At 39.0% G+C, this 20,720-nt stretch overlaps 1 protein-coding gene across 1 annotated transcript in view; it reads right to left on the bottom strand.

Annotated features, from left to right (window-relative positions):
- Positions 1 to 545: 545 nt before the first annotated feature.
- Positions 546 to 20,720, bottom strand: part of pde11a (phosphodiesterase 11a) — a 42,019-nt gene continuing 21,844 nt past the window's right edge. Inside the window, exons 11-20 of the mRNA XM_074695288.1 lie at positions 20,302 to 20,448; positions 20,064 to 20,171; positions 17,453 to 17,562; positions 16,871 to 16,961; positions 13,221 to 13,321; positions 12,940 to 13,017; positions 12,790 to 12,853; positions 11,536 to 11,610; positions 8,929 to 9,012; positions 546 to 3,318 (exon numbers count right to left, since the gene is read on the bottom strand). Of these exons, the coding sequence (XP_074551389.1) occupies positions 3,079 to 3,318; positions 8,929 to 9,012; positions 11,536 to 11,610; positions 12,790 to 12,853; positions 12,940 to 13,017; positions 13,221 to 13,321; positions 16,871 to 16,961; positions 17,453 to 17,562; positions 20,064 to 20,171; positions 20,302 to 20,448 (1,098 nt within the window). The 3' untranslated portion in view covers positions 546 to 3,078. The remainder of the gene's footprint in view (positions 3,319 to 8,928; positions 9,013 to 11,535; positions 11,611 to 12,789; positions 12,854 to 12,939; positions 13,018 to 13,220; positions 13,322 to 16,870; positions 16,962 to 17,452; positions 17,563 to 20,063; positions 20,172 to 20,301; positions 20,449 to 20,720) is intronic.

The raw sequence follows: 20,720 nt of genomic DNA, 5'->3' as shown, positions 1-20,720 counted from the left end.
AAAAAAAAAAAAAAGAAAAGAAAAGAAAAAAAGAAAAACCTAAGGGGTTAGCCCATGATTTTTTATATATATATTTTTTTGGAAGTTCGAAAAACATTCAAAAATGAATACTCAGGGCTTGATTTCTCCAAGGATGCCTTCATAAAAGTCCTAGGAGTGTCCCCAGTGTGTTTTTACATTATTTCATATTTTGGTCAGAATTCCTTAAAAACCTGTTAGCTTATTAAGTTTTTTTCTTTTTTTTTTTTTTCAAAAGTTTGAAAGACACTTGAAAATGCATTTCTTTTTTTTTTTTAAACTCCTGGAGTTTCTTTAATACAGCCCGGAGTTTACGAAGCGTGTGTTTTTTTTTTGTTTTTTTTTTGTGTCCAAACTAAACTCTGTATAAAATGCAAGGTTTAAGACCAATGTTTTTTTCTTTTTTTATTTATCTATTTTAATGAGACCACTGTAGGGAATTCTAACTAATAAAATACACAATAAAATCATAAAGGAGTATATTTTTATTCAAACTCTAAACAGAAACATTGCACATTTGCCTTTTCATGCCTTTGGGTTCTTTCCATTACTCCCACCATGAATAAACCTAGGAGTCCAAACTGGGAGAGGACAGGGGAAATACAAGAAGCACATTACATCGCAAAAAAGACGAGAAGAACTTGGCCTCAGCTGGTGACCTAATAGAAAAATAGAACAGCGGTATTCATAATTCACGTAACATGATGCAATAAAATTCAAATCATGCATTTCAGATGATGTAATGTGTTTACTGAGAAAGTTCAAAGTACGAGGTATTTGTTGGCTCACATGTTTTGCTACATCCTCAGCAGGGATTCAATACTGCATCAAACATGCAATTCAAAAAGTCTCTGGTTCAGTTCAGCTCTTTAACTAAAACACTGCAGAGCACACAGATCCATGCCACACACTGTGCACAGTCACATTTTTAACTCCAATTAACAAAGCTTCAACAAAGTCATACCCACCTAATAAAAAAATACCTAGAACATATCAAAATAATAGTTTGTGACCGCATGGGCTCTTCAGAAGCACAAGATTCAGTGTTTCAGCCTTGTCAGGAGGTTTATAAGCTGTTGAAGTAGCATTTGTGAGCTTTGAGGAGAGACAAAAACTTTGAGTAAAGCAAAAGTTTGACATGAAAGGAAATACTTGAATTGCTTTCTGGCATTAAGTATGATGAGAGGAAACAAGCGTAATTTTACAATGAAGAAACTTCAGCCTGTCCTGTTGGCTTAGCTTAGCTTAAATACAAGAAAGGCTGGGGTTCTTTATTACCTCCACTAAGGAGGTTATGGTTTTTTTTGAGAGTGTGTTTGTCTGTGAACAACATAACTCAAAAAGTAGCAAACGGATCTTGTCGAAATTTTTAGGAAATATTCAAAATAGGATAAGAAAGAAGTGATTACATTTTGGAGGTGATACGGATCACCGTCTGGATCCAGGATTTTTTTAAAGGATTCTTTATCATTGTGAGATAGGGCCATTTTCGCCATATGTGTATATAACTCCACCATAAATGGTCAGATTGCTTTGAAAAACAATACAAGACAAGGTCACCATAATTTCTGACAGAGGTAAAAGTACGATCCAGATCCTGGCAATATTCTGGATACTAAGATCTGGAAAATTATGTACATTATCATTATCAATTGTTGTACAAACCTGCAACTAACACCAAATTGTAGCAGACAGTCTGCTGAATGGGAGTATAACATTAAAGTAGGACTAAAGTGTTGGTGACAATCACAATATGCTTGGCGGAGGTCTGTGCTCTCTGAGTGTCTTTCTAGTGTTGTAAGTGTGATTTAAGCGAGATGACAAACATTTCTCACTCTGTGTCCAGAGCCACTTGTTTCTTGTATAGGAGACGCAACAAGTGTCAGTCTCAGAACTCATGTGGAAAACAGTCCTAAGTAGCCTGAAAAATAAATATTTGTAAAAGAAATCAAACTTTGTAGAAGTGAGCAAACTAGATTTTAACATCTATGGGGTGTTAAAATAGTCATTTAGTTATTTGTTGATTGCCTCAACGAAACGTTTGCTTTAAAACCCCCAAAACAGTGTAAGAAATGATCTCTCTGCCAGAAAACAAGTGTTATTTCCTAATGTGTCAAGCTGTCTTTCCTCTGTGAAGTGTAGTGAGGAAGTCGTATTACAATTCTAAACCAACAGTATCACAATAACTTCAAGGCACATAGTGTGTGTGTTTGTGACAAGTGAGACCTGGCGTTTATAAAGTTGGGCAAAATAGTTTTCTTTCTGTACTTTATGGTCATGTTTTGTGGCTTCCATGGGGTCAAGACAGAACTGCAGTCATTGGTTTTACAAATTATGGCAAAAATATTTCATGGTTCAACATGGATTTCCATACTATCGTAGTATCTCGGTGAGGAGGCCATGCATTTTTCATTAGGATCTCAAAACAAGGCACAGGAAGGGAGGGAGAGGAGCACTCAATTTGCATTGCAAGCATTGTCAAAGGTCCTGCTGTTCCTGCACCCCTTTATCCTTCAGAACTTTACAGCCACATAACAATCCAAAGCTTACGTAGTTTTCAAACAGCACTTTGAAATAACTCAACAGCCTATGTACAGATTTACAAAAAATATCTCTGTTACCCCGAACAAAATACAGGCAACGAGGAGGTACTGAGAGCACAAACAAACCACAGAAGAGACAAACATTCCTCTCCAATATACTCCATGCCTTTGTACTGAAAATGTGTGCAATGCCCAGAAACATTAGTGTTAGCTCACTGGTTGACAAGTTGACACAGTGGTTTGAGTTTCCTTTCTGACAAGGTGTCATCAGCTGATTTGTTGCTGCTCCAACAGGTTTGCCAAACTCAGCTCTGTCAGCCTTCAGCGCTAAGAAAACTGAAGGAAGCACAAAAACCTTTATTACAGCGCCACACTCAAGTCTAAAGCTCATCTCTCGAAGCAAAAGCGAAGAGGAGCAGAGCCCCATGAGCCTCCGCATGCACTGCACTGCCTCTGTCGCAGGCCGCACTCAAAGAGGAAGAAGCTAATGAGGTCAGCTGGCAGATAGCATCAGAAGCTAACTAACAGGTTTGGATAGTTTGCCGTCAGCATCACTGCTGCTGCTGCAGCATGGTGTGCTGCCTGTTTTGGCCACGCTGCAGCCGCTTTTATCTGTGCTGTCGCCGCTGCAGGGGCTCGGGGGGGCAGAGATGCTCTGGCCACGCTGTCTCTTCTTGTTCAGTTCCTCCCATTTGTCCCTGTTGGCTTCGATCATGTCAAGCATCGGCTGAAGTTTGGGATTCAATTTGACCAGGGTCTGGAGAGGGGAAAAGAAAAAGGGAGAATGTTGAGAGGGGAGTAAATAATAAAAAATAAACATTAAAGACTAAGAGGAAAAAAACTTTGGGCATTTAAGACCCCAGTTTGTAATTCTCTTATAACTAAGTGATTAAAAGAGGCTTTTATTTCTGGTGCTCTGTGGCTGAGGTGAGACTTCAGATTGTTTTCTGTTTTTGCTCCTTTTTAAGCTCATTCCTGTAACTTGAATTCAGCAGCATGTAACTTATCAAATCAGAGGAAAAAGCCATGTCACAATAAACGTCACATTCAGTGCAATTATAGTTACAGGAAATGAAATGAATGCACCATAAAGAATTAGAAGCACATGCATGTTTAAGATAACTGTAAGTGTCTGAGTCATCAAAGCTGTCACCCTGTATTTAAATAAATCCCCTGAGACATGAAAAACGTTGTATTGTATTTCCAGGAAAGTATATAATTAGCTACTCATGAACCCATTTCTATATGGAAATATAACGTGTGAATGAATCCCACATATTAAACAATGAAACGTTAATTTATCAACCCTTATTCAGGGGTGAACACACAGCCGTTATGAAATTAAATGAAGTAAAAGGCTTGTTGAGTAAGAACACCTACGTACACTCCGGATTGCACCTTGAATGGAAGAAAGGAAACCAGAGCTGTAGTTACACTCAGGGGAAAAAAAAAACAACAAAACTATATTTCAGCTGCCATTTCACTGAGCTTTAAAAGCAGACAGCAATTTGAGCTGCATTTACATTCAGAGGGGGTGTATTCACTAACTCATAAGAGCAATTAATGCACCTGTGTGGGCGGGGACTGAAACAAAGATTCATAAAGCCAAGTTCAAACATCAAGACTATTTTCTATGGTAAAAAAAATCAGTTCACATTAGGGATTCATTATAGGCTCTCAAAGGTGTTCTTAAAAGCTCTGCAACACTCAATAATTCATAATGTTGTAATTGCTTGAAAATATGTTTGGCTTATTGTAGAGTTGTTTACCTGCAATGCAGAGCAACATGTGAGCACCACATTGGTTTTCATTTTAGTGGTTTGAGATCAAAGGGGCTGTGAGGAGTTTGAAAGTGATCTTGAAAAAGTTTCCCTTCTAAATATATGCCTGATCATAATCCATACTTTAAAATTAGACTATCACCAATAGTCTATCAATACTACTAGTTACAGGTTATTTTGAACTTTTTAGCTTCCCGATCGAGTCAAGCAGGACTAGATTGATTTAATACACGTCTAGGTCTCTATGACAACTCCACGCCGGCTGACAAAGTTTAGTAGTGAGAAGAGAGATTTGTGTTTTTCTCTGCTGAAAATGATTTCTGTGACTAATTTTGTTGTGATGGTGGACACAGGAGTCTAACTGTCAGACAGAAAAAGGACAGAAGAGCAGAAGAAAGATAAACAGGAGAGTGATACAGTCTGCGCTACAGGCTAATCACTCCAACAAGGAGCTAAACTGTTTGTGATCATGTCCATTCCAACCCACAGTCAGTAGTTATTCTGCAGTGGTCTGTTCAAACTTGAGAGTCTATCAATAAAATGAAGAGTGAGGTTACGTTAGCTCTGATTGGTAGATGACTGGATAACCAGGATTTACTGACGTTACACATTACAGACATGTCTTAGAGCAGCAGACTGCCATCTGTGCTAAAAATAAACGGCTACTGAACTACTTACAAACTGACAGTGTTTACTTGTTGTCACGTTAGCCTACGGATTTGGTAACATATAGCCAGCTGCTACAACGTTTGCTTGATGTCACGTTTCAAACCGTAGAGCTACATAACTGTACTTATAAATACCTTACTTCAGCGCGTTGTATCTAGTTAAAAGTTGTCTTGTTAGAAGAAAATTTATTTTGATCCGAACTCCATTTATTTCCAAAACAAACACACCTCGCTAAAAGTGATTTATGGCAGTGTGCGGAGACTCCGGGCCACAAGGTGGCAAGACAGTTTAAATGAAACAGATCTTTAAGATCTTTATAGAATCTTTAAGTCAGATGCGTGCACAGACTTTTTGAATGACAGGGGAGAAAAGGAAAAAAAAAAGTTTTTGTCTCCCAAGAGGGCAGTTTATCATGTTCAACCAGCCAAGGGGCAGTTTTAGTATGTTTTGCCAACCAAGTGGGCCCTTCAGTGCCCATTTTGGCTCCAAAGTGGGCACTTAATCTGGATTTTGTGCATTTTTTTATTTGCTTCACTCTGACAGTGTCTGTAAAAATCAATATTTTTAATGACTTAGCAGAAACCTCTGGTGTTGCAAAATGGGGTCAATGCAAAAGTGCAAAACCCTGTAGTTTCTCAAGTGTCCACAAGAGGCTGACTCCCAAAGCCAAAGAAAAGTAAACATGTTTAAAAAAAAAGTGGTGCATGAACAGAGCAGGCCTTTTTAATTTATTTCTGCATTTGTAACTTGCATCTCCCTTTAACCCATCTAACCTCTTAAGACCCAGCGTCCACATATGTGGACATTACAGCTCTGCCTCTCGGACATGATACTTCATTTTTTAAACTTTGACCTATCAGCTAGGGCTATAGCGATACACTAATTCTATGATGCCATACATGATATTCAGCTCATGATATGATACATATTACAATACTCAGCCAATGATAGGTTTCGATACAATTCAATATTATTTGATACGATTTGATACACTTGCATCAGTTTCTGAAAGATTTTGAAGGAACAGTGTGATTTTGGTGACATCTTGTGACTGTTCCATTGACTTGTATTGATTTAACTGAACTGAAAACTAACTTCTTTGGTGTAAAGACGGTATCCAAGATAGGTAACAGCGACACCAGCGATTGGCTGTCCTAATCGCTCTTGCTGCAAAGTAAACAGGGTGAGGGTCAGAGGCAGTGAGCAGAATGCTGGGCGGAACAAGGACTTGAATGAGACTGAATGTATCGATAATTGCGGTTGAAAAATTGATACTTTTTGCGGTAATAAAATATTGATTTATATCGCAGAATCGATATAATAGCTCAGCCCTACTATTAGCAAAATATGGGGACACTGTCTGCATCATCTTTTAGTGATATCACAACATTACACCTGTTTTAGTAAAAAAAAAAAAAAAAAAAAAGACCAAGTTTAGTTATTATTCTTATTCTTATTATTCTTACTTATCCTAAATTTCAAGGTGAATTAAAAAATGCACCAGACTAAAGTTTGGGTCTTAAGAGGCTAGAGTTAAAAATGAGGGTGTATATTAAGAGGTGTTGTTTTATAGGTGTTTGCCAGGCAACAAGACTGCTTTTTTACATCATTTTTTCCTTTTGAGCGGTCTCATAACCAGTTAAATATGCCTAATATGAGCTTTTATCCAGATACCGTGCAATCACACGCACAGCTGAAAAAGGGGAAATTCCCCTGACTGTACTGTGGGACTCTGTAATTTGCACAGCGTCATTTATCCACAGAGGCAGAACCAGAAGCAAAAGCCGACAGAGGGAGACAGTCATATGGTGGGGTGCAAAGATGGAAGGTTATATAATGGGAGGATTAATATTCCACAAAGTAGTGAGCCACCACAAGGAGGAGGAGATCAGTGAGATCAAGAAGGAGAGCTCTCCCGCCCACAGATAAAAACCCAGCCGCCTCTGAACTCCTTCTGTTCTCCCCCCTACAAATTTAATTGGCAGCTGCATGATCGTGAGCTCCGTATCTGCATTCTCTAAACATCTGGTTACATCTGGTCAGACCTCCTACGCAGACTACACATACATACACACATATTCACACATAGACATTGCTTTGATGCTTTTTATCTCAACTACACGGACAGTGACAATAGTGAAAGCAGCACAGATCAGAGATCAGCCTGCTCCAGCTTTGATCGTTGATCCTGAGATAACTGCACAGAAGTAAAGATGATGTATTGTTTGTTTTTCCACTCATTATGGCAGAAAGTAAATCCTTTAAAGGTCCCATATTATTCAAAAATCACTTTATTAAGTCTTTTAGTGAAATTTGTGGGTCTTTGGCTTTCCTCCCAGCCCTAAAAATGTGATATTTAATGACAAAACCTGTACTTAGTAGTGCTTGTGAATGTAAAATCCTGACCTAAAATGAGCTGTTTGGATTTTGGGGATTTGCCGACGTCAGCAATTCCCTTTTTGACCAATCAGGAGCAAGTCTGACCTGATTGGTCCACCAGAGCAGATACCCCCAAAGCCCCTCCGCGCTGCTGGAGAGAAATCTCTCCAGCAGCGGGGAGGAGAATGCCAAAGTTGAAGAGCCATCACTGCTTTGTTTTTAGCTGTAAACAGCCACATAGCTCCATGCACAAGTTTCCCATCTCAGAAGAAGACAAGACCAAGTGGCTAGAGTTCATTTATCAAGGAAATGTGCCAGCTACACTCAGTAAAACTGTGCATGTGTGTGCTAGTCACTTCATGGCCGACTGCTTTTCCAACTTTGGACAGTACAACAGAGGGCTAGCGAATAGACTGGTCCTGAATCCAGGCGCGTTACCAATCATCCACCAACAAACCTCAGACCCTGGAAATGGAGTATTTTAAATGCTGTGTGCTGTGGAGCAGATGTAAGAGCTTTTCCTCAGTGTCCCCCCTGTCTCTGTGTTAGCTTCAGGATGCTAACTTTAGCTGTGGTTAGCCTGTTGTTTTAGCCTGTAATGTTACGGTAAACCAGCTTCGCTGTTTTCTAAACATTGTGCACTCGGAGCTCGTGGCGCAGCTCTCAGTGACGTGGAAGAGCGGGGCGGTACCAGTGGTGGCTCATTTACATATGAAGGTCACGCCCACTAAATCAGAGCGTTCTGAACAGAGGGGCTATGAGAGCCTGGAAACAATGCTGCTGTGCTTGATTTATTGGCTTTTTGGACCAGACATCAATGATCCATATTAAACTGCAGAAAATGAGCATAATATGGGACCTTTAATACACTGAAACTATAAAACAGAGGGAGGTCTTATGAGTTAATCTTTTCTCAATCTTCTGTTTTGTTCATTTTTGAGAATTCACCTCCACCACAGCTGTCTCCTAACAGGTGTGCCTTGTGAGTCGGCACACGCTGATCAGTCTCTTTTGACTTCATTCAGAAACACACATTCACCAGAATCTCTATACTCACCAGAACGCTTGACAGATTTCCATTGTTTCAACAACCAACCTTTGCTCTCTTCTGTTTTTTAGCAAACATCCTCAGAAGAGGAGTGTTGCAGTCAGGAGTCAGACCTTACTTTTTTCATTACTGTGCAGCAGAGCCTAAAGTACGCTGTCTGACTGAGAGGATTTAACCTGACGGCATCCAAGCTCTGTCCACACACTCAACTTCCTCTGAGCTCTCTGTGCCTTCAGAAAGAGCAAATTCATTTATTCAAGAACAGGATGCAACCTTGAAGTTGTTTGAGAGCTTTCATTACAAAGAAAAGTCCCTTTGTGAGAGGAAAATCAGTGGTTGCAAAGAAAAAGCTCTACACGACACTTGCTATTGCTGCTTGCGTCATTGCATGTTGGAATAGTTAAAGGACGGTGGGGACTGATGTCAGAGGCAGATGTGTGACTAATGTAACTTAAAGAAGGCCACAGAGCAGGAGGGCTTGTAGCTTCACCTTGTACAGTGGGGCGCAAATTCCATCAATCCACTCCAGCTGCAGCCCGGGTAGCTCGTCCTTCCTGTTTCGATCAAATATGGCCTGAAAAGACAAAAGTCAGGGTTCAGTTTCACACAGAAGAATCAGACAGAACTAGAGACGAAACGGTACAATTTAACTTAACAAAGGTACTTAAGCATTGATTTCTTCTCAGGAATGAGCCTTTAAAAACATTAGCTTTTAAAACTCTTGATGGATTGTTACCATCTTTCCTCTGTGTTTATACAGTCACCGGCCACTTTATTAGGCACACCTGTCCAACTGCTCGTAAATTTCTAATCAGCCAATCACATGGCAGCAACTCAATGCATTTAGTCATGTAGACATGGTCAAGATGATCTGCTGCAGATCAAACGAGCATCAGATTGGGGAAGAAAGGTGATTTAAGAGAGTTTGAACGTGGCGTGGTTGTTGGTACCAGACGGGCTGGTCTGAGTATTTCAGAAACTACTGATCTACTGGGGTTTTAACCCACAACCATCTCTAGGGTTTACAGAGAATGGTCCCAAAAAGAGAAAATATCCAGTGAGCGGCAGTTCTGTGGGACAAAATGCTTTGTTGATGCCAGAGGTCAGAGGAGAATGGACAGACTGGTTGGAGCTGATAGAAAGGCAACAGTAACTCAAATAACCACTGGTTAACCGAGGTCTGCAGAAGAGTATCACTGAACACACAACACGTCCAACCTTGAGGCAGATGGGCTACAGCAGCAGAAGACCACACCGGGTGACCCTCCTGTCAGCTGAGAACAGGAAACTGAGGCTACAATTCACACAGCAACACCAAAACTGGACAATAGCAGATTGGAAAAATGTTGCCTGGTCTGATGAGTCTGGATTTCTGCTCCACATTCAGATGGTAGGGTCAGAATTTGGCGTCAACAACATGAAAGCATGGATCCATTCTGCCTTGTATCAACGGTTCAGGCTGCTGCTGCTGGTGTAATGGTGTGGGGGATATTTTCTTGGCTCACTTTGGGCCCCTTAGTACCAACTGAGCATGGTTTAAAGTCCACAGCCTACCTGAGTATTGTTGCTGACCATGTCCATCCCTTTATGAGCACAGTGTACCCATCTTCTGATGACTACTTCCAGCAGGATAACGCTCCATGTCATAAAGCTGGAATCATCTCAGACTGGTTTCTTCAACATGACAATGAGTTCACTGTACTCAAATGTCCTCCACAGTCCCCAGATCTCAATCCAATAGAGCACCTTTGGGATGTGGTGGAACGGGAGATTCTCATCATGGATGTTCAGACGACAAATCTGCAGCTACTGCATGAAGCTATCATGTCAATATGGACCAAACTCTCTGAGGAATGTTTCCAGTACCAGATTAAGGCAGGTCTGAAGATAAAAGGGGTCCTATCCAGTAGTAGCAAGGTGGACCCGATAAAGTGGCCGGAGAGTGCATATTTCAGCTAGAGTGACACGGTCAGCCAATCAGCTTCTCCTGGATGTGCTTTAAACAGGATGATTGAGTCTTTGCAGGAGCTGCACCTCACATCTGTCACTCTGTCTTAAATTTGATATATTAAAGTCTGAAATTATCCAATAAGATTAATAAATATTTATTGATGGCAGCACCTTTAATGCATTCTTGTTTATGTTGGCTTTGATATTTCAGTAAACATTACTCGTATAACTCTGTTACTTGCAGCGTGGTATCGATACTCAAGCATTAATAAAGAATCAGTACACTCCTTCCAGCTCTGCTTAAGTGCTGCTGTTACAGCTTTAGTCCAACAAATTCTCTCTCAGCTCTCAAGACAATTGAGTTTGCCTCATGCACATTTTCTATCCCGCTTCGTTCTCATGCAACTCGAGCTGAAGAAGCGCACAAGGCTGTGCTTCAGAGATAGTCACCGGGCTACAACTTAGAAGTTAATATTTAATTTCCAACACCCACACACAGAGCGGTAAAGGTTTGACACAAGCTGCAGACCTGAGGCTGCTGCATTAGTTCTATCAGAGGGGAGACAATGTGGCCCGGCTCGATTAGTCCACAGCCATTAATTGCACGCGGAGAGCTGCTGGTTTTTCTCCCTTCAAGGAGTTGCAACATAGTTCAGCCTTCAAAGCTCCTCAATCAAACACAGAGGGCTCTTCTGTTGTGCTGCTGTAGCTTTAAGAAACGCATGAAAGGTTACATATTTACACAGCAATCTTCTTCTGCTGTTGTTATGAGGCTATTTTTACAGCTAAAATAGTAATTAAGGCTTGTAGGGCTCCCCAGCTCTAAGTTTTTTATATTAAAAGCTGAATGAGGAGAGAGGTCAATGTTTGCTCTGAATCCTGTGTAGGAGGATATATTTAAAGAATGGTTGTTACACAGTCTACAGTTCGCTCTTGGCATTGTGCAGCAAGGCAGCAGAGCGGTCACGCTGACAATTCACTTTTCTCGCACTACGAGACACAAGCGCTCATGTTTCCTACACAGTCAGTGTGTTTTTTTGGAGACTGCGGGGAAAATCTATCTTCAGCTTCATCGGCTTGCTGAGGTCACAGAGGTGAAACAAACTGCACAAAAGCACAAAAGCAGGAGGTGGTTGGATGTACTTACTGCGGGAGTGAGCTTCAGCTCCGATCTCTCTCTGTCCCCCTGCTCGAAGAACTCGCTGGTAACCAACTCGGCCACCTGGACAGAAAGAAACAAATCACCTAAGGCCTTGGAAAATGATCTATTTTAATTAAAAAAACAGCAAGTTATTTAGTTATTTAGTTTTATTGTTTAAAAAACTCAAGAAAATGTGAACATGAGTAGTCCAAATGTAATTTTAAAGAGGGGGTATTTTACTTTCCCATTATGAAGAAATCCCTGAATCTGTCTGTAACTGGTCAAATGATTGGTTCACAATAACTTCACAAAACTTCTTAAAATAATGTTATCACATAGGAAACATGACACGTTGAAGGAGTGTGCCTCAAATACTGAGGTCTGCTCATAGCTCTGCCCCCTCTACAGCTCTACAGGCCTCTAAAGGGCTGGCCAATCAGAGGGAAGGGGGTGTGTGGGGCAGTTGACTTTAAAGAGACACCAGCTCAAACAAAGCATTTCAAACAGGGGCTCAAAAAGAGGTTTTACAACGCCATTGTGAGAAAATAAATAAATAAATAAATTTTTGAGCTGTGAATTAAGTAAAGCTAGAGATGGTATAAAGCTAAAAAAAACTCATCTTACAGAATCTGGTCCAAATGGACGGAATATGTTAAACCTGTGAGGCTAGATTTGATCTGAGTAAAGGAGTAAAGATAAGGTCATTTTTTCCCCCTTTTGGCTTACTCTTGGTTTTCCTGTTGCAGTCTCTTCTACCTCAAAGATGGTATATTCCCATGTTTTGTTGCATCTTTTAAGTAACTTAAAAAAAAACTTTGAAGAGCTAAACAGTTGGAAAGTGTCCAGTATGTTTTCACTTCTATATTTGTTGAATTTGGCAGTAAAATATATTGTGACTGTAAAGTTATTGCTCTTCCTCAATAAAAAAAAGTATTTCAAAAAAGCTTAAAAATGCGAAATACCCCCTCTTTAAGGGTTAAAGGTGCCCGATATACCTGAAAAAAACCCTGAAGATATCCCATCAGCAATAATTTAAGAAAAACAAAACAGAAACAACAGCTCATAATACAAAAGCCTGAGGTTAGAAGTGTTAATTGTTTTTTTTAATTTCAAATAAAATTTGTCCAAATCATTGCTTTTATTTTTCTATGAACCCTTTGTTCATTATTTAACCATATGCAGAAACAGATAAATGGTTTGTTTATTTTTATTTATTTATTTATTTATTTACATTTCAGAGGGTTAATGCTCTGTTCTCACCTTGCGTGATATGTCCCAAGGTTTAGTGACAGCGCCGAGATCACACGCTGTCATCATCATGGATCTGAGAAACATTAGACAGATTTATTTCAGTTGAAATGATTTTCTATAACTTATAATCAGAACAAATTAGGTTCTTGGATATAATACCTGCACATGTCTCTATGACCCTTCACATTCCAGTTATACTCTCCGTTGCTGACCAGCTCAAAGAACATGTTTCTGTTCCTGCAGGAGGAGAACAGGCATCAAAATATGCAGATGTAATTTTCCTTAAACCCACAAGGGGGCGGTATGGACTAAAAATTTTTTCCAAATCAACAGAAAGCAGTGAACAGAAACAGAAATTGTAAAAAGAAGTTACTACACTCTGTGGATGCCTGACTGTGAGGAGATTTAACAGTTCAATAAGTGGTAGGAGCGTTTCATACTCAAAGTAAAGCGTGAGGTCTGTGGCCAGGATGGACTGTTTCAGCAGCTGCATGAGGTTACTGTACTCTGTGGACGAGAGGTTGGAGAAGATGTTGTGACCCTGGGGAGACAAATACAGAAGTGTTGAAAAACAGTTAAAAATCCATTGTATTACAAGTTTATGTATTAATTTTTAATATGGCAGAGAGTACAGACTTTATTGTTGTCCAATAATGTTCTCTTTTTTTGTAATATGTGCAAATATTTTATTACAAGTATTTGGATTTGACGTATACAGATTAAAAAAAAATAATAACACCCAATAGCGTGAATTCTGACCAGAAGTTAATGATTTAGTCTTTAAATGTGACACTCAGTCTTCTTTAATAAATGCAATTTAACATTTAAACATAAGTAAGTGAATTGAATCTTTTTGTTATTTCAAAAGCTGTTAATGTTATTGAATAAGGATTCTTGTTAAATAACCACTTACAATAGGTAAAAAAAAGAATCATGCAAATAAATAAAGATAATAAAGTTTTTTTTTTAATGAATGCTGTAAAAGTATTGTGATATACTGTACTGTTCAGATAGAAATACTGAAATTGTGTCACAATTACAGCTAATGTCAAAGCATGAATTCAGTCAGCTGTTAAATCTTGTTTTTTTTATGTTTACTTATTTTTTCTTATTTATCATTACATTTTTATTTATTTATTTATTTATTTATTTATCTATTTATTTATTTATTTATTTATTTATTTATTTATTTATTTATCCTTTAGTTCTTTTATTTATTCTTTTTTTTTTTTTTACAGAAGTGGCTCACAATATTTTAGCCAATTAATCCAAATAAACCTGTGACAGCAAAGAGCATCCTGTAATTAATCAGAAAGAGTCCATGTTCGTCAGATCTGGAGTGTTCCTTGAGGTTAGACACGGAAGAAAAGAGCAACTGAAGCAAGAAACCCCCTCATCGAAATGAGCCATCATACCATCAGAGAAGCTGCTTTAGTGTTAGTTAATAGGCCATTTACACACAAGACAGAACAGGTGTTACTAATGGCATTAACCATTAAGCACTGACAGAATAACAGTGAGTCAGCAGGAGCAACACAAGGGCTGTGTCAGAAAACAATCTACAATAAGGTGATCTGCACAATATTTACTGACCAGCTGTTTGCAGATTTTAGAAAAGTGTGACAGACTTTTTAAATTCCAAGAAATAAATAAAAAGAAGGCAGCAAATGCTTTTTTGCTAGGCTTTCTGATTACAATATCTTGTAACATCCCACTTCTGCTGTCCATCTCCAGATCTCCAGTAGCAGTAACCCTACTACGCTGTCTCACAGCCTATATTTACACAACTTTGAAGCTAACGCACAGGCAACAACAACACTGAATGAGTGTGCCGAGGAGGAGGGAACCCAGCAGCTGTCAATATGAAGCAACATCCCTCACTCGAGGCTCTCTATCATTAAACAGGCCTCTCCCCGTCATGTATTATACATTCAGCACTTAGGCAGCCTCCTCTAGAGGAGGGTTTGAACAGATGGATATGTCTGTCTGTGGAGAAAACACAAGATGTAATGGTGATAACAGAAAAGGATGACGAGTGAAGAGGCGATAATGACACACTTCTCTTATCCTGTCCAATCAGAGAAGATGAAGGAGTATAACAGGAAGTGACACAAACAAAAGAAACCCTGGAGAAACAGTGACTTTTTTCAACATTTGCATTCTTATTTTTCTGCCAAATCTACTTGAATTAGCTGCACGGTTTATTTATATGCTAATAGGACAGTGTTCGTTCAGCTCAGGATCAACACAGCCTATTATGATATTCCAAGCAAACATTTGTCAGCTTACTGTGTTGTCAGCACCCTGGTAATGAGGCCACTGGAACCCACCCTGCTAATCCTCGCCTCAGCTGCTCCCTCAAAACACCTTTAATCACAACTCCATGCAAACCAAGTCACCTGGTAAAATGTCCCTTTCAACCAATTACCAGCGAATCAATTGCCTCTGTGATCACATTGATTTGTCAGGCGCCGCAAGCTGTTTGTTTGCTCTCAGAGAGCCAACATCAAAGCATCTGGAGGCAGTGTGGGGGATAAAGTCCTTTTTTTCCTTTTATTTCATTTTTGTATTCATTAATTTCTTTTAACCCTTTAATGGTCGAACACATAGAGATGTTTATGAAAATTACTTAATTGCTGTTTTCTGCTGTATCTAGGCTATAATAACATACTTCCATGATTTTTTCCTTAATATGATCTTTATTTTTTATTTTACACTCTGTGTCACTGGGGATATATTTGTCCATACTATGTTATACTATACTATGTTATAATAAACTATACTATACTATACTATACTATACTATACTATACTATACTATACTATACTATACTACACTACACTATACTATACTTTAGTATACTAAACTATACTATACTATACTATACTATACTCTACTCTACTCTACTCTACTCTACTCTACTCTACTCTACTCTACTCTACTACACTATACTTTACTATACTATACTATACTATACTATACTATACTATACTATGGTGGACTGTACTGTAATGTACTATACTATACTATACTATACTCTACCCTGCTATACTATACTATACAATACTAAACTATACTATACTATACTATACTATACTATACTATACTATACTATACTATACTATACTATACTATACTATACTATACTTTCATATGCTTTACCATACTAAACTACACTGTACTATACTATTTTAATTAAATTTAAGCTGGTACAATGTCAGAACAAGTCACACACAATATTTAAGTCCCTGTGGTGGCTTTGGTTGAAGGAATGTTATATTTTTTTTCCATGTTGATTTTTATGGAGGACCAAAAGTACAAAAATAAGAAATTAATAAAAGTTAAAATAGTAACAACAAAATATATACATATACATAGGTAAGAAAATAAATAAACAAATAAATAAATAAAATTGAAAATGAATAATGAAAAAAATAAATACATGTAGAAATTGAATTGAAAATCAATAAATAAGGAAATAAAAGTGCTCTGCTTTCATATTTATTTATTTTTATATTTACATATTCATTTTTTAGGCAGACAATGCCTTTTTTACTTTTATTTATGTATTTACCTATGTCTATATTTTTTATTTTTGTTGTCTACATTTTTTTCATTTTGGCATTTTGGTCCTCCATAGATTTTGTCCTGTACATTTAGTTTTCTTGCCTTCTTTTAAAAACCACAAATGCCTCATTACTTCCATCAAGTTTGTAATGTTTACTTAATCTTGAAAATGTATTAGTCAGGGTATTGATGCAACAGTAGTTTTCAACCCTTGTGTATCAAAAGCAGCATGCTACATAACGGGAACACTCCTCTGTATAACATCCTTGTCGTATTGAGCTGTAATAGTTTGGAGTAAGCAGTAAGCTGCCCACTGAGCCGTAAGATCACTTCTCTTGGTGGCAACATGAAACAGGAGAGTAAACAACCTCAGATCTACGGGGTCTTGAGGTGAGTCAGAGTACAAAGCGTTTCAGGGGGGTTTTTCTGTTCAAACTTGCCGTTCGAACACGACATGCAGTGATAGCACAAGCACAACATTCATGGTAACTGCATTGCAGCAGATGTTGGAACAAAGTGCACCTCGCTCTGCAGGATCATAACAGCATGGTTGAAGTGGTGGTGCTCCAGAGTAGCAGAGGTCCCATAAAGCAGAGCAAGTGCTGAGCCCGTCCTGACACAAACACACACACAAACACACACAGACATAAAAGCACACACACAAACACATACAGGGATCAAGAAAAAGAATAACATAATCAAGATTCAACACATAGTAAAAAACAAAGTGTGCAGTTGAGTCCGTTGTAATTCCCTCACTGAGCCTCTCTGCACTCTGTCGCCAACTTATAGCCCTATAATAAAAGGAGCTGGAGAGCCATAAGCTAAACTGCAGCTGAAATTCAACAGTTAGACACTGAATACGATCATTTATTATGGGGAGGAAACACTCTGGAGGGCTGAGCCTGGTGCAGTTGAGGTGAGAACAGGCTTTCAATGTTGGACATATTTCAGTTTTAAGAATATCAAACTAGTGTTTCTAACTGTAAGTAAACTTTGGTTTATTGGTCTTTTTCAGCTTTAAATGAAGCAAAAGTATCTTTACTGTTTGTGGGAGGGAGGGACTGTGTTTGTGTGAGTGCAGCAGAAACAGCAAACACTCACTTGGCTTGAAAAGCGTTGTTGGTGCCCCTGTGGTCCAAGTCATGGCACACACAACCTACAATAAGCGCTAAGATCTCCACCTCCGTCAGAGTCTCCTGGAAACCTGCCGTCTGATTGGCAGAGAGGAGAGGAGGAGGTCAGTGAGAAAACAAACAAAAAACACACACAAACACACACAACCTCTGATCAGAGCAGCTCTTGTTCTCCCGTTCTACGAAATAGCAGCATTGTCCTAAAAAAAGACAGTTACTCCTGGGTCAGCCAGCGGGAATGCAGTAACACAGTCAAATGGATGAATGGCTTCTGGAGGCCATGAGCTGAATGAGTCACTGTAGGTCAGAGCGAGGATAGCAGCAGAGATAGCATGGCCCTCAGTCCTCTCATTAAAACACGTAACAGGAGAGAGGAGGGCCACAAAACAGCTTACACACTGCGATTTCATTTCTCCATGCCAATAATCAATTCCAATGGGGCACCATACGTTTGATGCTCCACTTGATTAAATGAACTGCTCTGTGGTGTTTGTATAACAGTGTGTGTGTGTGTGTGTGTGTGTGTGTGTGTGTGTGTGTGTGTGTGTGTGTGTGTGTGTGTGTATGTGTGTGTGTGTGTGTCTGTGTGTGTGTGTGTCTGTGTGTCTGTGTGTCTGTGTGTGTCTGTGTGTGTGTGTGTGAGTGTGAGTGTGTGTGTTGTCCCAGGAGACCTGATAAAGTAGGGGCCTGATGAAGTCGTTCTCTTGGGTATTTCTGTTTAAACAAACGTCACTGCTGTGACTCTGAATGGGATTGGCTGTTTCAGTATAAAGTAATGCAGAGTGTGATTCAAACCTCTGTGATGCACAAAATTTAGATCTCACTTGAAATAAGACATTTTCCTGGACTAAACCGGAAATAAGACAAAAACACTAAGTAAGATTTCAGTTTTTGCAATGAATAAAAGAGCTGTTTGGAACAGGAGCCAGTTTTTCCAAAAAAGGATCCAGATAAGATTGATTTAGATTTGAAAATCTACTTTTTAGGCACCAAGGGTCTGGGGATCTGACACTGTTCTCTCATTTTCTCTGAGGAAAGAAAAAATATAGTACAGGCAAAGAAAGAAAAAAAGAAAGAAAAAAAGAAAGGAAGGAAGACATTAAAAAGAAAGAAAGAAAAAAGAAAGAAAAAGGAAAGAAAGAAGAAAAAAAAGAAAGACAGAAAGAGAGAAAGAAAGAAATACAAAGAAAGAAAGAAAGAAAGAAAGAAAGAAAGAAAGAAAATTTGATTGATGAAAGGAAAGAAGACAGTATGAAAGAAATGAAGAAATCTAGAAAAGAAGCAGATTTTTTTGTTTTTTGAAAAGCTGTTTTCCCCACACAACTTCAAAGTAACTTTTGAACAATGTCAGGATTCAATGTAAATATAACAAAAGAAAACAAAACCTCTCTACTCCGGTCTATTCTACTTTCAGCTCTGACTAAACCAAATCACTTCTGGTTGATGTGAAACAGACAATGTTGGAGAAGTTACTTTTTAAAAGTAGTGTTTGCTCGTTACACGTTACTTCTTGAAAAAGTAGTCCCTTACTTTACTTAGTTTCCCTCTATGGAAAGAAACTTTTTACATTACTCGTTACTTTTACGTTACTTTTATGGTGCCCGACTTTGGGTATAACCCCCTCTCATTTCCTAAATGTGTACAGGCCTACATGAAGTTCTACTATGGAGGACATAACTGGTAGTTCTCTTGTGCTCTCTATTTTAAAAAAATGCCACAGAGCACTTGACAAGAAAAACAATACTTCCATGATGACTGACTGCTCTCTGCATGCTACTGGGAGTACCAGCCTCAGTGAGAGGAGGTGACTATTGCTCAAGCCCTCAGCTGAGGCAGTGTTGTGGTCAAATCGGTCCCTGGGAAAAGTAATGTTGTGCCCAACTGAAAAAGGAACTATATTTCATTATCATAATTTCAGTCGTAACATGTATCACTACTTTTTACCCCAAAAAGTAGTTACGTTACTGTAACGCGTTACTTTGTAACTTGTTACACCCAACACTGGAAACAGAGTTTCCACTGGACTTATATAATAATGAAAACACAGACAGCAGACCCAGAAACCACAGGACACCATGATGAAACCAAGAGAGGTCTTACTGGAGGTTTCTGACACTTGGTCTAGGACATTTATCAGTAAAAGTCGTGATAAATCAGCTTAAAAGTATTCTGTCATAAGTCAAGGTTCTTTATTTAAAGCCGTATCTGTTGTGACCGTGCCTGAAAGGTAAACGAAGCATCAAATATGATGTTTCAGAGCACCAGAACAAAGCTCAACACTTTAAAAGTGTTCTCACATCTCTGCTGCTTTGTGAATTATTGAGTGATTTCATCTCTTTGATGCTCCAAAAGATCGAGTGGAACTGCAAAACAAAATCTAACCTCTAAATGAACTTCATCTCAGAGTGAATCTACTCATCACCTTCTTGTGTGAGTTTAAGCAGAGAGGAAGAGGTTTCTTTTTCAGATCTACCTCTAAAAAAATCAAAGGTTCACAACATTTCCATCAACAGTCAGTTTCTTCATTTTGTGTATGTGTCTGTAAGTGATCCTCTGATCCTCAGCAGCTTGATATTTACCGTCAGCATGGCGAACATGCACTGGCAGACATTGAAGGCATGTCTCCAGTTGTGGTACAGAACCATTCTGTAGTTTTTCCTGACAGTCAGCAGCCATCTGCACAGTGTCTGCATGGAAACACACAGAGAGGAATGAGCACACAGGTCAGCGGTCTCCATGAGGACAAGCTAAGCTCCCAACAGAACATCCAGTCAGAAATGAGAGGAATACTGAGACACAAAAAATGAGTGTCCTCACCTCGTAGTCAATCTTGAATTTCTGCACCATTCCCAGCTCCATGAACATCCTCAGAGCAGCCGTTATCATGGCATCAACGTCCAGGGAGAAATCGTCAAAGGAGAGCTTATCAATACCCAGCTCACAGACCTGGGGGATGTTGGCCGCCTGTTTCAGGAAGGTGGGAGAAAACGTTAATTAAAGGAAGAGAATATGAGGTCAGAGAGCAGAGGAGGAGGGAGAGGTCAGGGGATGGTGTGCAGTTTTCAGATGATACATAAAAATATGGAGACATGGTAATTAAGACTCTGAGGACCCATTGGGAGAGGGTTAAGATTAATGAAGGAGCTTAGAGGAGGATTTGACTGTTGTTTACTTTCAGAGCTCATTGACAAACCTAGCTGTGCCGTAGTGATCATCAATAGCTTCAAACAAATATG

Source organism: Halichoeres trimaculatus, unplaced genomic scaffold (genome assembly GCF_033239565.1).
Source record: "Halichoeres trimaculatus isolate MK-OKI-2021-1 unplaced genomic scaffold, fHalTri1.1 fHalTri1_scaffold_19, whole genome shotgun sequence".
In the NCBI taxonomy this organism is placed as follows: Eukaryota; Metazoa; Chordata; class Actinopteri; order Labriformes; family Labridae; genus Halichoeres; species Halichoeres trimaculatus.
The sequence above is the reverse complement of the archived record's forward strand: the minus strand, read 5'-3'. Positions and strand labels throughout refer to the sequence as shown.